General features: G+C 49.5%; 1 protein-coding gene across 2 annotated transcripts; it reads left to right on the forward strand.

The window, feature by feature from the left end:
- The first annotated feature begins 3191 nt into the window (after positions 1-3191).
- On the forward strand, positions 3192-15614 carry POPDC2 (popeye domain cAMP effector 2). 2 transcript variants are annotated; one of them, XM_074593882.1, is made up of 4 exons: positions 3192-4120; positions 7436-7544; positions 10861-11365; positions 15163-15614. In XM_074593882.1, the coding sequence occupies exons 1-3, from the start codon at positions 3576-3578 to the stop codon at positions 11317-11319; spliced, it is 1113 nt and encodes a 370-aa protein (XP_074449983.1). In that variant the 5' UTR covers positions 3192-3575; the 3' UTR covers positions 11320-11365; positions 15163-15614. The 2 variants fall into 2 exon arrangements, with proteins under 2 accessions (XP_074449983.1, XP_074449974.1); XM_074593873.1 differs by having other exon boundaries at positions 3197-4120; positions 10861-11227.
- The last annotated feature ends 1533 nt before the right edge of the window (positions 15615-17147 follow it).

Genomic DNA, 17147 nt, shown 5'->3' on the forward strand with positions numbered 1-17147 from the left:
TGTCGCTTTGTGAGTCACCATTAGCTTGTCTGGAGCAGGCTTTAGACCTAACAGTTGTAAATTGAATGTAACTTGAAACACCAAGTGGATATTCTGTAGCTACAGGGTTTATTAGTGTGTAAGTAAGAGTTTTGCAGACTAATGTCAGTGATGCACTATATAATAAATCAAAAAGGAGATGTCTCATTATGCCCTCTCTGACTTTAGGCCATTAAGGTCTTAGTGTCCTCAACACAGGTGACTGAACTAGTTTTCAGCTTACGGGATCAGCAGTGAACCTGTAGACTTCCTGAGGATGGGCAAACTAGCCAGTCGTGTAACTGCTGTGAGATCCGTGACTGATAATCTCTCAGTACAGGGCTGCTCTCAAGGACAGAGGGTTTATTTGCCAAACATAGTGCAGGCTGCACCTGGATTGCATCATCACTTGAGGTTGTATGTTAAATGCTACTGGTTGAATTAATTATAGGTGGAGAAATCAGTGGAGTACCTGTTTACACACTGACAATTTCAGTGTTGAAAAGCTTAACGTGTCTATTTTTCAGAGTCATTTTGTTGTAATGCCTACATGCCTTTTTCGAGGGAAGAGTTTTAATGCTACTTGGGTGTTTTCTATGCACTTGCTCTCTTGATTCCAAATTGCCTTGGGCCTGGATATCTCCCTTTTAATACTTGCGTGGCTTTTCCCTTTGTATTCCCCAATACAAAAGCAGTATTGGCTTTTGAACGCTGCTCTTGGATGAACCCCAGTATCCCTGGATGGAAGGCATGTATTCTAATTCAAGGCAAAGCATGAAAATAAAATTTCTCTTTGGAAAATTAAGAAAGCTTTTTGAACTCTTGCTGGGTGGAAAACTGTAAGCGCTGTGAAGATAGTCTGTATGGCCATGGTACTCTCAAGGGAGAAAGGAAGATTTGAGCCTTGGTGCTTCAGCCATTTTACAGATCTTCCTTTGAAAAAAATGGGCCTGAAAACACCTAAATTAATCTCCAGCATGTGCTCAAGATCTGCCTTTTAAAAGGCTATAGCATTCTCTCTCCAATGTCACGTTCAGCACCAGCAGAAAAGTCGTTTAGTTTCTAATGAGAGCTTTGTGCTGTTACTGCTGTAGCTTGAAAGCTTCCTGTCTGTCTGCTGGGGGAAGTCACAACGGGCCGTGCTCGCCCACAGTGCTAACCCCAGCAGCGCTGCGACCCCAGCACACGCCCCTGGGGTTACTGCAGCAGCACCACCACTGTCCATGTTCTGAAAGATGCCAGAGGAAGCACCTTCTTCATCCTAACAAGTCGATAACATTGTGTTCCAGACTATCTTCTAGCTCAGGAATTTACCTAACTGAGGAGGGAAACTAGTAACTTTTTTTTTTTTGTAATGTTCTATGATGTTCCTGCAAAAGTTTTTTGGTAGTAAAGAAAGGCGGGAGAAACTGCTGTGTTGCTTCTCAGAATGCTTCCTCTAATATAGTTCTACATTGCTATTCATAGCAGTTCAGTTTTGTCTCACAGATCTTACGTGAAGTATCTTTCTCGAAAGTGTTCCCAATCTTGATATCCCAACTCCCCTTTATATCAAATGTCAGCCTATCTTGTAAGGAGGGCCCCTTATAATATTGATTTTTTTGCAGAGGCCTAAAGGTAGACAAGTTGTTGTTGAGATTATCTAGCAAGTGCGTGCCATGGTATGAAAAACAGAAGTTGGCTCCCAGGACTTTTACTGTAGTGCTTTGGTTGTAAGATCATCCTTCCCTCTTTGCAGTGAAGGTCAAGAGAAATGAAGTTCTTCGTTTCTCCCCATACCTCCTGCAGCGGAGCCTTGTTCTGCTTCAGTCGGTAGGATTTATTTCTTCACTTTAATAAGGGACCACTGGAGGGAAGGTTCCCTATTTCGCTTAACCCTTAACAGAAAGCATCTTTCTGAGTTGATCATACTCACCCCCAGTGCAAAGCTGAATTTGTCTTGTTTCCTTCCCACGTGGCAGCCTGCCAAGATCTCACAGCCTTTGCTGCTCTTTGGAGTCGTACCACTTCATGGTCTAATCATTGTGGAGACAGACTGTGCTGTCCAAGACCACGATGAATTCTTTAAGGTTGCCATAAAGCATTGCTTCAGCCTCGCCCAGTAGATAGTGGTGTTCCAGAGCACTATTAGTAGAAGAGCCGATTAGTGTGTCTTTAAGTGAGTGGTGCCAATGGGAATGGCATGTTAGGCAGGGCAGCTGCAAGCTCGGCCTGAAACATGACCACCCTTGAAACCCTATCTCTACTCCACTGACCCATGCAGGCTGACTTCATACTGTTGACTGACTGTGCGGGTTGTGTCAATGCCTGAAATGTAACTGCTTCCTGGCAGCAGGGCAGATCCTGCCTGTATGACTGATAACGTGTTACTCGAAGCAGGGAAGAAGTGGCATTTACGCATCTTTTCTGTAGCTGACCGTGGAGGACTGAACTCGGTGGGCCCCCCTCGTGACTATGTCCCAGTTACCTGAGTGGAAAGTGTTTGCTTTCCTCTTCGTGACAAGTGAAGGTCCGAGAGGTGTTCCAAATAGATATAAAAAATGAAAATGTGAGATCATGTTTCCTAAGAATGCTTACGAACAGAGCCTGTTAGCTGTGGGGTGGGGGAATCCTTCCTCAACTAGGATTTCCCCACAAAACACGCTTCCACGTGTTACACTCCCAAACTCTTATGCAGGATAGTCTCCATGGTAGATGAAGCTGTCTCATTTACTTGAGCTTTATGCCTTGCATTCACAAACCTCTGCCCCTGCAGAACTTTACCTTATGCCCCTTGGTCTAAAACGCCCCAGGAGATGGAGCTGCCTGGCTCAAGGGGAGGTTGTGCTGCAGTGCCTGGAAAGCGCAAGAACTGACCTCTCTTCTTTTGCCACAGCGGGAGAAGGGGGTGACCTTTTTCCTTTTTTGTGTTGGGTGAAAGTCACTTTCTTGCAGGAGGGCACAGCGGTGCGGAGCCCCATGTGCGGCTGGAACTCGCTCTGATAAGCTGGTTGTTTTCCCCTCTCCTTTCCCCTTCTGGTGCTGTGCTGGGCTTATCTGGGCGCCTGAGTTATGTTAAGTAGCGAGTGCGTGCCTGCTCTCTGTTCTCCTCGCTGCTTTTGCTCCTTGGATTTCAATTCCAAACATGGTTATCCATTTGGGGTCTCTCTCCTTTCCGCTGCCAAGTGATACACATTCCACATTCAACACCAGCTCCCTCCGCTGCTCTCTCGCAGTCGCTATTTCCAGTTCTGGAGGGCTGGAGAGAAAGGCAGTGCAACGAGATCTCTGTCCCGTCTGCGAGTTTTCCAGCTAATGGCCTCTACTCTTTCTTTGACTGAGATCTTTTGGCTTCATATTTGCCAGCTCCCCTTCTCACTGATGTCGCAAAGGAGGGGGTGTTTGTGAGCTGCGAAGAGGAGAAACAAACCCTTTGGGGATTTTTACAGGCACAAAAGCATTTGGCGGCACTTTAACATGTTGCTCTGAAGCGCACTGCTGTGGGACCAACCGGCACTCAAGGGGAGGAAAAACTACCCAGCAGCTCTGGTTTCAGACCTCTGCAGCACCCTGTGTGTATGAGAATTCGTTTTGAGCGCAGGACGGCCGGGGAGGGTGGGGAGTGGGCAAGGATGAGCGCAAGCAGCCTCTCGTGGGACCAGGCTGTTCTCCAGCCTCCGGTGTGCGATGCCTGGAAGGACATTATGGAGGGGGCAGCCTACCATCTGGCCAGCTGCATTGTCCTCCTGGGTTACATGGGGGGAAGTGGCATCTTTGGGTCCCTCTATATCTTCGGCTTCTTGGCCCCAGGCTACTTCTGCTATGCTCTGTGGGGCTGGCTGAGTGCCTGTGGGCTTGATATCTTCATCTGGAACATGCTGCTTGTCCTCATCTGCTTGCTTCAGCTGGCTCACCTGGCTTACCGGCTCCGCAGAGACACCATCCCGGAAGAGTTTGACCTCCTCTACAAGACCATGTACCTGCCCTTGCAGGTGCCCCTGGAAGTCTACAAAGAAATCGTGAAGTGCTGTGAAGAGCAAGTCCAGGCACTAGTCAGAGACCAGAATTATGCCGTGGAGGGCAAGACGCCCATCGACCGCCTCTCCTTGCTGCTGTCGGGCAGGTAAAGGCTCTCCTGTTTCTGAACAAAGTCTGAGAGCAAAGCACTGTGGCTTGTTGTATTTTCACCCTCTGTGGAAACTGGGGTGATGATGGTTTCCTTCCTCTGAAAGGGCTTTGAGATATGCATCTGTTTGTTGGGGAAGGGGGTAATTTGCTTTTGGGGGTTGTTTTTGTTTTCGTTTGTTTTTCCAAATTAAGACTATTTCATGGAATGGTTTGCAGAATCAAGCTATGTGCAGTGAAGTGTCCAGGTCAGCCTTGCCTGTGATACTGTTGGGGAATCCTTACCTCTTTTTCAGTCATTTTAAGGTGATCTTATTTCTGATGAGAGCAGACTGGCCGTGAGAGACTGTTTCTCATGGCAGGAAGGCAGTGTGTCTGGACCTGTGGTCTCTGGGGGTACCAGACAGACCTCCGTGATGTGAATGGCTGTGCACTGAGTATGCCGAGTCCTTGTTTCACCTGCTTCCCCCTGGCCAGCAGTGTTCAGGGAGAAGTTCCACCCCTGTTCCCAACACCTTGGCACTCAGGGCTCTGAAATTTTTCACTTTGAGGGTCGTTTCATCAAAAGAGAGAGTGCTCTCCTGTGGTGGATCCTGCCTCATCAGGCCTCTTTTTTTCCCTGTGCTGTCATGCATTCATGATGTTCCTTTCTTTGATCCACCAAGGAAGACCTCAGGGACCTCTAGATAGTTGCACTGGGGATTTGATTATTGAGTGAACTGTGCTGATGAAGTACTGGCATTTGTTCACCTGAGATCCTATGGCATGCCTTTATGAGCATATCTCTCAGTGATTTGCAAAATCCAAATGCATACAAATAGTAATGATATTGGCTTCCCAGCTGCTGCCAGGCATGTGTCACTAATGTCAAGTGAGAGTGGGAAAGGAAGATCTGTAAATGGGAGCAGTACTGAGCTGTGGGAGGTGTGCCTCAAGGATTTTCCTTTGGGAAGGCAAACCCAACATCACCTAGGGCTTGTGTTTTACTGTGGTGGTCCATCCTCTCTGGTGAGAGGGTGTGTAAAGAAGGAGGGCTGTCCTTCCTTTTTTTGGTGTTTGTCCCTTTTCTAGGATGCATTAAGAGCATCCTGGGACCACTGACCAGTGCTGAATGGCAAAGCACCGGGAGGAAATTAGGTACGTGTGTTTCCATTAGGTGTCTTTCCCCTTACCAAACACTGGTGCTGAACAGCTTGCTCTGAAGTTTACCATATCCACAAATATGTTATCGGGGAAGAGTCTGTGCTGTCTTGCCCTGCACTGGGTAATCTGATGCTGCTCTGTCGGCACGGAAGTGCTGCAATGGACAGTAAGCCAGTGCTGCTGGGGTGATGTTTGCTCTCTTTTGCGGTTGTAAGTATGCATCTCGGCTGGGATAGGATGCTCTATGGAGATGGGATAGGATTTGCGTTTCCTGGTACCCTTTCTCTTGCCTTGGGAGGTCCTTGCTGACCCAGCAGAGCATTGCTACTATTAAGGTGCCCCCTCTTAAACAGAACAATAGCAAGACAAAGGGTTCTTGGAAAGGCAGAATGTGCCAGGATCAGGAAACCTGCCTTGTGATCCCTGACCCTTCCAGGCAGCGCTCCCACCTGACTGGAAGTCAACAGTGAACTGAGCCTTGTAACACCTGAACGTTAAAATTGTCTTTGTGCATCATACAACAGGGGAATGTCACAGGGAGGTGATGGGGAGGCAAGAGGCCCCAAATCTGGTGGTGCAGAGCTATGAAGAGAGCTTCAGAGTGGCCTGCCATTGCCCCAGGCCTGTGCAGATCTCCTCCTCTGCTCCCACAGCTGAGCTGGGTGCAAGTTCAGCCTTGACATTGGTAGGCAATGGCAGCAAAAGTAGGGGAAAAGGATACTTGGGAGGCCAAGAGAGGTTAAATGATAATGGGCAGCAAACTACGATCTCGCAGTGTGGTGTGTTGGGAATGATAGCCAGTGTGATTTTGGGGGGTTCTGGGTGTAACAGCTTCCCAGCATCGAAGCAGGGAATGCCCTCATGCAACCCTGGGGACAGGAAGATGATGCCACAGGCTGGCTTAAAAGTACCCGAAAAGCAGCAGCAGTCTTGCGGGCTGAGAAGTCCTGGTTTAGGACCAAGCATTGCACCTGTGAGGGCTGACTTTGTAGCAGGAAAGAGAAAACAGATGAAATATGGGGAAGTGGCAGCAAATATTGTTTCCCACAGAGAAGGTGGGGACAGCCCCATAGTCTGGAGCATCTGCAGCTGTCCTGGAGAGGGTATGAGACCCACGTGAGATGAGAAGTCCTTTCCTCCCTGGTGGGACTGGCTGCTTGCATGTTGTGTGAGCTCATCAGATTCATTCGGTGACATGGACAGTGGGATTGAGTGCACCCTCAACATCTTTGCTGACAACACCAAGATGTGTGGCACAGTCAACATGCTGGAGGGAAGGGATGCCATCCAGAGGGACCTGGACAGGCTTGAGAGGTGGGCCCATGCAAACCTCGCGAAGTTCAACCAGGCTAAGTGCAAGGTCCTGAATATGGGTCTTGGCAATCCCAAGCACAAAGACAGGCTGGGCGGAGAATGGATTGAGTGCAGCCCTGAGGAGAAGGACTTGGCAGTGTTGGTGGATGAGAAGCTCAGCGTGAACCAGCGGTGTGCACTCGCAGCCCAGAAAGCCAACAACATCCTGGGCTGCATCAATAGAAGCATGGCCAGCAGGTTGAGGGAGGTGATTCTACCCCTCTACTGCTCTATTGTGAGACCCCACCTGGCGTACTGCATCCAGCTCTGGAGTCCTCAGCACAAGAAGGACATGGACCTGTTGGAATGGGTGCAGAGGAGGGCCATGAAGATGCTTTGAGGGCTGGAGGACCTCTGCTATGAAGACAGGCTGAGAGAGTTGGGGTTGGAGAAGAGAAGGCTCTGGGGAGACCTTGTAGCAGCCTTCCAGTACCTGAAGGGGGCCTACAGGAGAGATGGGGAGGGACTTTTTATCAGGGAGTGTTGCAATAGGACAAGGGGTAACGGTTTTAAACTGAAAGAGGGGAGATATAGGTTAGATATTAGGAAGAAATTCTTTACTGTGAGGGTGGTGAGGCACTGGAACAGGTTGCCCAGAGAAGCTGTGGATGCCCCATCCCTGGAAGTGTCCAAGGCCAGGCTGGATGAGGCTTTGAGCAGCCTGGTGTAGCGGGAGGTGTCCCTGCCCATGGCAGGGGGGTTGGAACTATGTGATCTTTAAGGTCCCTTCCAACCCGAACCATTCTGTGATTCCATGATTCTATGTGACACGCATTTTGTGGCTTAAGCCTGTGCACCTCACCTGTCCTCTCTGCAGGGTCCGAGTGAGCCAGGATGGACAATTCCTTCACTACGTCTTTCCATACCAGTTCCTGGACTCTCCAGAATGGGAGTCACTGCGACCCTCTGAGGAAGGAACTTTCCAGGTAACACCACACAGCCCTGCAGCAGCCCAGCTTCACTCCTTGCTGCTTCATTGCATGTCTGAAAGGGAATGGAGAGGGGTCATTATGCCATTCAAAGCTAAGTGGGAACACTTTCCTCCCCTTCCTTGTGGTTTAGCCAGTACAGAATGGTGTGATCAGCTGTGTTATCTTTTTTCCTACCTTCCTCAAAGACCTCAGGGTGTGCTCCTACTATCAGCTGATAGCAGGGAGGGTGGAGCATGGCGCTCCTTCCAGTTTAGCAGGGAGATGAGGTATCGGATTGCTGGCTCTCTCCCATTACAGCATTCTCTAGTACCTGTATTGATGCATTTGCCCTGCACGCTGCTAGCAGGATGCATTGTTCCAGCATCAGAATGGCAGCCATGGCAATATGAACCAGTGATGTAAATCCATAAATATCCCGTTCCTCACAGAAGTTTCTGATGGTGATGTGTTTCGGGTAGAGAAGCAGAAAGGATGATTCACACCCGAATATGGTTCTTTCTGAGCAGAAGAATCCCTTGCTGAGAGGCCAGACCAATTCTTATTTGGAGCAACTGAAAGGATTTTGCTCTTGCTGTCAACACCCCACAGTATTTGTTTGGCTTTCCTTATGGAGGAGATTACTCAAACCCACATCTCTCTGCCTTTAACTCGCATCCCAGGACAGGCTGATCCCTGTTAGGATGTCAATCTAGAATATGTCAGTTAGGGTATATGAGGAGGGATTTTGCCAATCCCGTGGGAGCATGGGACAGTCATGAGAGAATGGTGGTGCTTTCTCATGAGGACAATCACATTCAGGCTTGGTTAAACCAGGGCAGGTCTCCGAATCTGCTCTCCTTGGGACTGAATTTGGCCCATGCACTGTGCGAATAGGTCACAGCAGTCATTCTTGAAAGCTATGCCATCGCCAGTGATTACGGTCTTGCGAGAGGAACAGTAGCAGGAGATGGCTGACCGTGTGACTGTGGCACAGGGCTACAGCTCATGAGCAGAAATAGGGATGTCGGGCCAATGTGATGGGGTGTGGAGAAGAACAACAGCACGGCTGTGCTGGGGGTATCTCATGATCTCACATTTTGCACAGGGCTTCAGTCTGGCAGCAGACAGCTGCTAGCTCCTGGACTATATTTGCCTAAGAGTCAAGCAGAAACAACAATGGCGGCCTGGTGTTCCTGGCAGTGAAATGGCCATCTGGATGGCATGCAACCTGCAAAGACATCTCCAGCATTTTCTGAGCTAATTTCCGTGGAACTGAATGTTCCCAGACTGCTTGAGTGTCTTTATCTGTGGTGTGTGAGACAGCTCAGGAGCAAGCTGGTGGCAAGCTGCACCAGCCCTGCCAACGCCACGCTCCTGGCCCCTCTCCTGCTCTGCAAGAGAGGTCTGGTCAGGGACGTCAGCTGCGCCTGGCACCAGGATGGGGAGGTGGAGTCCTAGGTGGGGAAAGGCTGCAGCCATGTGCTGGAAATGCCTAAACCCCACATCTGCTTCCTGAGGGGCACAAAGGAGTAGAAGATAAGACTGGCATCTAGCAGGTGAGACTTGACAGGTCCTTGTTCCTAGCAGGACATTATTCTTGATGGCCATGCTTAGCCATGGTGATCTGCTACTTTTGGCAGCTGTTTACACAAGTAAGAGGGACTAGTGAGTTAGTTAATAAAACACTATGGCACATCTCAGCCTTATTCCCAGCATCACAATCATTTGGTTGAAAAAGTGCACATTTGACTGGGACTTTGCTGGAGGAGGGAATGGAAGGTTTTCCTTGCCCACATTTTCTGCACAGCTCACTGGATTGAGCAATTTCAATCCTGAGCCCACTGAAAAATAGCAGAAATGCAACTCAGTCTACAAGGAGAGCTCGTTTCCTTGAGCCTTCTGGTTTGGCTGTGTTTTCTCCCCACAGACTGCTGGCTCCCAGTCCCTGAAGGAGTGGGGTTTCAAGGCTGGCACTTTCCCCCAGAAGGCTGAATTATGGGCTCTGCTGATGCCCGAGCACTTGTCTCGAGGGGATTCATGACTGAAATCTGTCCTGCTGCTCTGGTCAGGAGGCAGGTTTTCTTATTACATCTCACTTAACCCTTCATGAGAAGTGGAGGCTTTCGATTGCTGTGCCAGAAATTGGTTAGGAAAGTGAGATTCTGGTCCATTCAGCTTATGTGTGACCCTTTCTCTTGCTTACCTCAGCCTGCGAAAGTTCTCAGGTTTTATCTCCTACATTTCTTTCATAAGGCAGCTGCTTGCATGGCAGTGGCATTAAATATCAAACCCAAGGACACACACATGGAGCCAAGCCGTGTTCAGCTTCCCAGTGGCCCTCTGCCATGGTGGCTGGCCAAGGAGACCCCTGGATATAGAGTGAAAGGGAGCCCCCAGGACATTTTGGCTCCGGCACTTGTTCACATGCCGGTGTCTCCATTACACTCGGATGTTCTTCTTTGGCCCAAGGCAGTTTGACCCTTCCTGTGTTTCTTACCTTTTATTATTAAATTTATATATTACAATATACATTCATGTATTGTGTGATGTTTTTTTATTATTAATAGTCTGGTCTTATGGCTAGGGGGAAAAACGGCTCTGTTCGCATTGGCAAAATCCAAAGCAAAACAAAATGTTCTCTAAAATCAACCTAGTAAAACCTCAAGTGAATTCCCTACCTACACACACAGTAAACCCCTTTTATTTCCTCTCTCACTGAGCTGTGCCGTGCACCCTTCAAGGCCATTCAGCCCTACAGCGCCTGGCAGAGCTGATGAGACAGGATGCCCCTCCTGCAGAGGGTGACCAGGCAAGCCTGCCAGGTGGCCCCTCCCTTAACCAGGGCCTCTTGGAGCAGGGTGCGTGTGACCCAGCAGCAGAACGGGGCAGCAGCCTGCTGCAGGGCTACCCACTGGTGACTTGGGCCAGCTGGGCACACAGAAACATCTCCCTCTGTAATGTTTCTGTAGCGGGATAAGGCCATCTGTGCCATGCTGCTCATTTCAGCTATGTTGTCCATGTGTCAACAGGGAACATCATCTAAAAGCGAGAGGGTGAAATGTAGCTAGTTATGTTGCTAGATTAAGCAAGGGCATGCCGTTAATTGCATAGGAACACCTGGTCTCCATCTCCTTGGGGGGAGGAAGCAGAGGTAGGTAAGGATTTATCTGATCATTTGGCTTGGGTGATCTGGTTCTCCAGCCCTGCCATCTCCAAGACGAGCAGGTGTCAAAGGGGCTGGGGGCCTTCACTGGAGAGAAGCACACAGCCCCAAGGTGGGTGATGCCTACCCAGGTTGTAGGGCTTACTCTGCTCCCTCCCTGCCCCACAGGTCACTCTGACAGCCGAGACTGACTGCAGCTTCATCACCTGGCCAAGGAAAAAGCTGTATCTCCTGCTGAGGAAGGACCGCTACATTGCCCGGCTCTTCTCCTCCCACCTCGGCTACGACATCTCAGAGAAGCTCTACTCCCTCAATGAGAAGCTCTTCGCCAAGTTCGGCCTTCGCTTTGACATCCGCTTGCCCAGCCTCTACCACGTCCTCGGGCCAGCCTCCTCCGAGGGGGAGTCAGAGGACTGCGAGGAGCCGCCGCCTGCCTCTGGCCAGGCTGATGCCTCCGAGCCCCCTCCACAGCCACCACCACCACCTCCGACGGCTCCGCGTCCCAGGGCATCCCGGCCTGACAGTGACCTGCTGGGTGAGGACTCCACCAGTCTTATCGTGGAAGATTTTGCTGAGTTGCCGGGGTCTTTTATGGACTATGTGAGCGAAGGGGAGTATATGAAGTGAGGGCACTCCTGGCACAGGCACGCCTCACCCTGTGTGGGACCCCTGCGTAAGTACCCTGCTTGCGGAAGCAAGTCCTTCCCGCGATGCAACTGCCTGGGCAGAGTGACGGTCCCCAGCCTCTCGCCCTCCTTTGCCGTGGGTTTGCTCCTCCGCAGTGTTTTTTTTGCCTGCAGCCCCAAGGAATCACAGGAGGTGGGTTGTGCAGGAAGAGCTGCAGGGTAAAGGCTTGACTTCAGGCATCAGCTGCATTGTGGGGTGGAAGGGACAGTAACCCAGCAGTAGGAAGCTCTTCCCTGTCCTGTCCTCTCTCCATCCCTCAGGGTAGGCAGAGAAACTGAAACAGTGTCCAGGCTGGCAGGTGGTACACTAGTGCCTGCAGAGACCCCACAGGGCTTGGCCTAGCTCGCCATGAGGTAGAGCTATGCCTGGAGATACTCCAGTATTACGCTGAGGAAGATGTCTGCAGGTGATGAGAGAGCAGACAATCCAGGAGAGACTGACAGAGTTAGAAACGGCTCCAGGGCTTACAGCAGATTGATAGCTGGGAGTTGCTGGAGAGTCCTTCCTCCCCCTGCCCACCACAGCTCATCCCAGCACTCCCTCCATGCTCCCTGTTTCTGATGAGCTTTGGCTCAGCCAGATCAGTAAGGTATTGAGAAGACTGTCCTGTGTGGTATAGCTCTTGCCTTCAGTCACCCTGGGTGGACTGACAGGCTAAGCGTCATTTTAACACAACCCAAACTCTTCTTTCTGGTGAGCGAGAATGAGATCCTCTCTTCCAAAATGCCAACTTCTTACTCTGCAAGGGAAAAATTCCTGGGCCTGGTGGATGTTGGGGCAGAGGAGCAATGCAGGTGAACAGAAATAGACAGGAAGTGGCTCATGCTTGAAATTTAGATCCAAGTGTCCAAGAGAGAAATTCCACACTGAGTTAAATTTAGCTAGCTGTTGCATGCCAGCTGCAGAGCCCGAAATGTGCATTCCTGATGCTGCCCCATAGTAGCTACTTTCTGGCATCCAGTGGCCAGACACCAAGCCTGGGACTGGGATTTCTGTCCTAGAAGTGACCACTGCGTGTGTCCCAGTTGGGTCTGCATGGCAGGGAGAAAGTTGCAGGGCTGGGCTGCAGCTGGGGAGACAGTCTTCCAGTAGGCATCTTTGAACATGCGGCACTGTCGCACCCCGGTCTTCCCTGCACCCTCTTGGGTCTACTATTGGGCTGCAAATGCTCAGGTTGTGGACTCACTGGCAGGGAGCATGAAGTAGGACACACTGACTCCTGGCATGAGCCCTGACAAGTCTGCAGTAATCTTCCCTACCCTGCAGTGCTTGTGCACAAGCCTCACCGCTATGATGGCAAGGGGACCGTCCTTCCTAGGTGCTCTAAATGAAAAGGCTGTCTGGGTCAGACAGCACTTGCTATTCGCAGTAGACCTCTGGTGGAAGAGGCATTTTTCACTGTTTCATCCACTTGACATTCTTAGTTTTTGAAAACAGCGGAACTGGAAGATCTTCCTGTTTTGTACAGTTCTGCTTTGTGTTGAATCACGTGCCTGTTCCTGTCCTGCTTCCATGCCTTCACACTTAAAATCTGGGCTATGAAGAAAATAGCCAGGAAAGGAACAAGTGTATCTGTTTTTTTTTCTTGAATCAGATAAAAAGTAAGCAAGAGTTTTGCTTAGTTTAAATAAATAAAAAGAAAAGAAGGCAGAGAGAGAAAAAGAAAAAAAAAATCCACATTTGTTTTCTAGCTTAGAAGTCTTAGGAATGTGAAGTCCCGGTTTTGCTGGTAGATTGCTGGAGATACGAATTTGCAGCTTTTTCAGTCCTTAATTGGAGAGGCAGGAATACTGAATCACTTGTGAGACAGCCATCCTCCTAACTGTCAGGCATTTCTGTTGAATACATGCAATCAAAAATGAATGCAGTTAGTGTTGTAAATGTGGTGAAGTCACTTTGTCTGTGCTTTGCTTGTATTTCGTCTTCTCAGCAGAAGGATATCCATTCTCAGGTCACTGGCAGAATTCTCCTAGTTGATCAATTGTAATAGAATCAGAATTTCAAATAAAATTGGAAAAGGAAGGAGGCAGAGAGCACTGTTCCTTTTTTTGAATCATTTCCACCCGTATTTGCTAATGAGTCAATACTGTGAACATACACGCAAGAGATGTGTGTGTTGGGGAAAGCTTGTGCAACAGCACAAAGCTATTCTTTCTTTCACATGGTCCTTTTAAAAGATTTTGGAAGCTAGAAGCTTTTGTTTTTCTAGATCTTGTGAATGAGGTAGCATCAAAGTGTGCTGATACTTGCAGTAGAGACCTGTGATAAAGGCCCAAATGTTTCAGAAGCCGGTATTAATGGTGGGAGGATGATCCTCCTTGTCGGCCAGTCTGGAGGCAATAGCCAGTGTGGTATTTTAATTTCTAAGGTACACAAACTCCAGTGAGTATGTCCATAACAGTGGAACAAGCGCTTCCTTGTTACTGTGTTCACCACTTGGGTGTCATAATCATTTCACATCCCAGCAGTACAACAGGAATCGTCACACCCGGAGAATATTCCACAGCAACCCAAATGCATAACCACAAAAATTAGTGATACAGAGGGGTTGCGTTTTTCCCTTCTGGACAGGTACTTGTCACAGCTCAGCAGATGATCTGAGCAGGTCTGCCATGGCTCAGGAAAAGCACTTTCATAACTTTTCCCTTAGAAGTGCTGAAAACATCCATAGCAAACAGGGATATTCCCTACAGTGTCATTGTTTGAAGTAAGCGATAGCTGTGGTCCCAGAGATCAGAGCTCCCCTGGGGCTTTCCCCAGGTCTGTTCTCTCGTCTGCTTCCCCAGCAGCTTCCAACCTGGGTAATCGCCTTCCAGCTCTCTAAATTCCCCATGCTGAAGTGTTTCTATGGATCAATTTCCTTTTCATTTTTTGTTGCTGCAATGGCCACCTTGCTATGCCACAGTGCAGGAGGGCAAATCTTGAATGCCCAAAGTACTGTGAAGATCATGTAGAACAAAATATTCCTGGGGCATATATTGGCCTACTATTCTTATCATCTAGTTCCTTGAAAGAGTTTCTAGTCTGCTTATGAGCAAGACTAGAAGTGCTAGCGATATCCCACTGATGACACGTTCTTTCTCTGAGCAGGAGAGATATTTCAACAATTTACAGGCTGCCTGTTAGAAAGAGGCAGGTTCAAAGGTTCTGTTCAAAACTTGCTTTAACAGTGTACTGCTGTATAGCTCAATGCTCCGTAGCAAACTAAGCTTTATTCCTTGCATGAAAATTCAACCAACCAGAAGCCACCTTCTTTTTCCCCTTTTCATGTCGCGTTTGCTCTAGTTTGTTGCTATCAAGTGCTTGCAAGATGTGGCATTGTTGCTACCTAGTTTTGTACAGTTACATCTTGGGGCTGGCTTTCCCTTTGGTGGGTGAGGTGGATGGATGAATGCACGTCTGATGGTCTCTAACTTGGTGTCTAAGTTAGTAGGAATCATTTTATGCCTGCTTTGAGAGGAAAATCAAAGGAGCTGTGAGCTGCGTTTCGCTGATATCACAGCAAGGGATTTAGAGGGCTTTGGTTTTGCTGTCTCTGGATGGGTGGTTAACCCCATTTTCTGATTTGCCACGTGTTGAAGAATTACATAGCTTTGCATGCTAATTTAGGAGGGGAGGAGAGAAGGACAGGTAATGGTGGGCTCCATGAGGTTTCTGTCTTGAAGTTTGGAAGTAAGAATTATTCCTGTGATAATAACAGTGCTCTCTTTCTTTGTCTCTTTCTCCCCTCCTCCCCCCCCCCCCCGCCCTTTTCCTCCCTCCTCCACTGTTTTCCTTCTGCAGCCTCTGGAAATCTCCTCCGGAGTTCTCCCCACCCTCTCTGCAAAGGACGAGCCCCTCTGGCTCCCACTCAGACTCCCGAACTCTAGGGAACAACAGGATGTTTTGATCTTGAAGCCCCTCCAAGGGAGCGTACGCTCACACACGTTTCTGACCAGAGAGACGCTTTTTAGCAAGCACTGAGATGTCTGCCTGCAGACATGTACACTCGGGAGCACGTGAAGAACACGCGTGAGACTGCGGTGTGGCACTCCAGCACCTCCCACCCCACGGTTGTTCACCAGAGCTGCCCGTCCCAGTGGCCTTCCCCAGTTTGTTTTCTAGTCCTGCCTCTCTGAGGTGTGTCCGCAGCTCTGATACCAAGGTACACCGATATCGCTGCAAACAATACCAGCCTGCTCACAGAATCTGTGTTCCCTTTGATTTAATGATTCCCATTAAAGTCAGAGATGAAACTACTGGTGTTTGAGGCTTTGGAGAGGGAGATAACGCCGTTTGAAAGACTTGGGGTGATCTCAAGGCATGGGGGTGGGGGAGGGGAAGGAGAGGGGAAAGTGGGCTGCCTGATGGCCTTGGTAATGGGCTTGTAATGATATGGAGATTTGGTTTCATGCATCTCACTGGGCTCTAGTAAGACCAGAAATTACTTTTCCAGGGGTTACAATTTCTCATTTATGACAAGCACCACTTTCCAAAGAAGTTACCGACTTCTGGTGAAAGGTTGTTTGTTTTAGTTGATTCATTTGGAGTAAGAAAGGGGAGGAATTTGGACTGGGAGCAGATGCAGGCAAAGAGAGCCTGAAAACGCTTTTTTTTTTTTTTTTTGGGCTCAGTGGGGGATGCCCTCAGAGTGCACACACCAAGTGAAGAAATGAGTGAGTACAAAACACCTCTGGGGAGAGCAGCCACTGGTAAAAAGAAGTGCAATATCTTAGATGGAAGTTGTGTGGAGATGGAAGGCCTCTTCCAATTTCACCTGCAACAGGCTGATGAGTTTCCCCAGCCATTTTCTCTGTCAGGGAACTGGAGATGGCAGTACCAGTGGAGGAATCCTCTGTCCCACAGAGCGTGGTGCAACCAAGTTGGGAGGTGAAGGTGGGAGCCTCTCCAGGGCAGGTATCCGGGGAAGGAGCGAAGAGCATCAGTCCCTCTGTCAGCACGCACAGGGCAAGGTGTTCTTCAGTGCACAGACACACAGGGGCATGGCCATCCTATGTGTAGGTCTGGCTCTGTGTCAGCCCTAGGCTGGTGGAGGCAGCCCTACCTGCCTTGTGCTGCTTACACAGGGGCTGTGGCCAAGAGACCGGTTTGGCATGTTTTGCAAGTCTCAGCTGTTCAAGATCTGCACCCTCAGGATCTGGCACTCTTGCTGAGGTCTGGAGAGGTCTCTGAAGTGGTGGGTCTGTGGGATCCATGGAGTACACTGCTCCTCGTGCTACTTGCCTTTGCCGTTACCCCAGGGCAGGAGAATGGGGCTGCCCCAGGCTTAGGGACCACCCTGCTAAGGGCTGTCACCATGCTCTGTTGCTGCATTCTTGCTTCAGCCTGACCTCACTGCCCTTCACAGCTAGGAAATGCCTCCAGCAAATTTAGCACGAGAGCTGCTGGGGTCCCTTCTGCAAAGGAACCGAAATGCACAATGAAACTGCGTCTGTTGTGGTGCTTTATACACCTCCCTGAAGTAGTGGACTGGGTTGGGCTGAATTACACACACCACCCTTCATAGATGCCTTCTGGCGTTATATTCCAGTCTCCAACAGGAAGCTCCCTGGAAACTCTTCAGTCATGGATCTCTGTCAGGTTGTCAGAGCTCAGCTCTGACCCTCTCCTAAGTGTATGCTGAGATGGGGTTTGTTAGCTGGCCTTCCAAACAGACACATGTCAGGGCCCAAAAACTTGGGCACGAGCTGAAAGCAGGAGCTAACTCTGCAGTGACACTGTCTAGTGGAGCAGTAGTGACAGCTCATGCGAAGTGACTGAGGCTTCCT

The sequence above is a fragment of the Larus michahellis genome, chromosome 1 (genome assembly GCF_964199755.1).
Source record: "Larus michahellis chromosome 1, bLarMic1.1, whole genome shotgun sequence".
NCBI lineage: Eukaryota > Metazoa > Chordata > Aves > Charadriiformes > Laridae > Larus > Larus michahellis.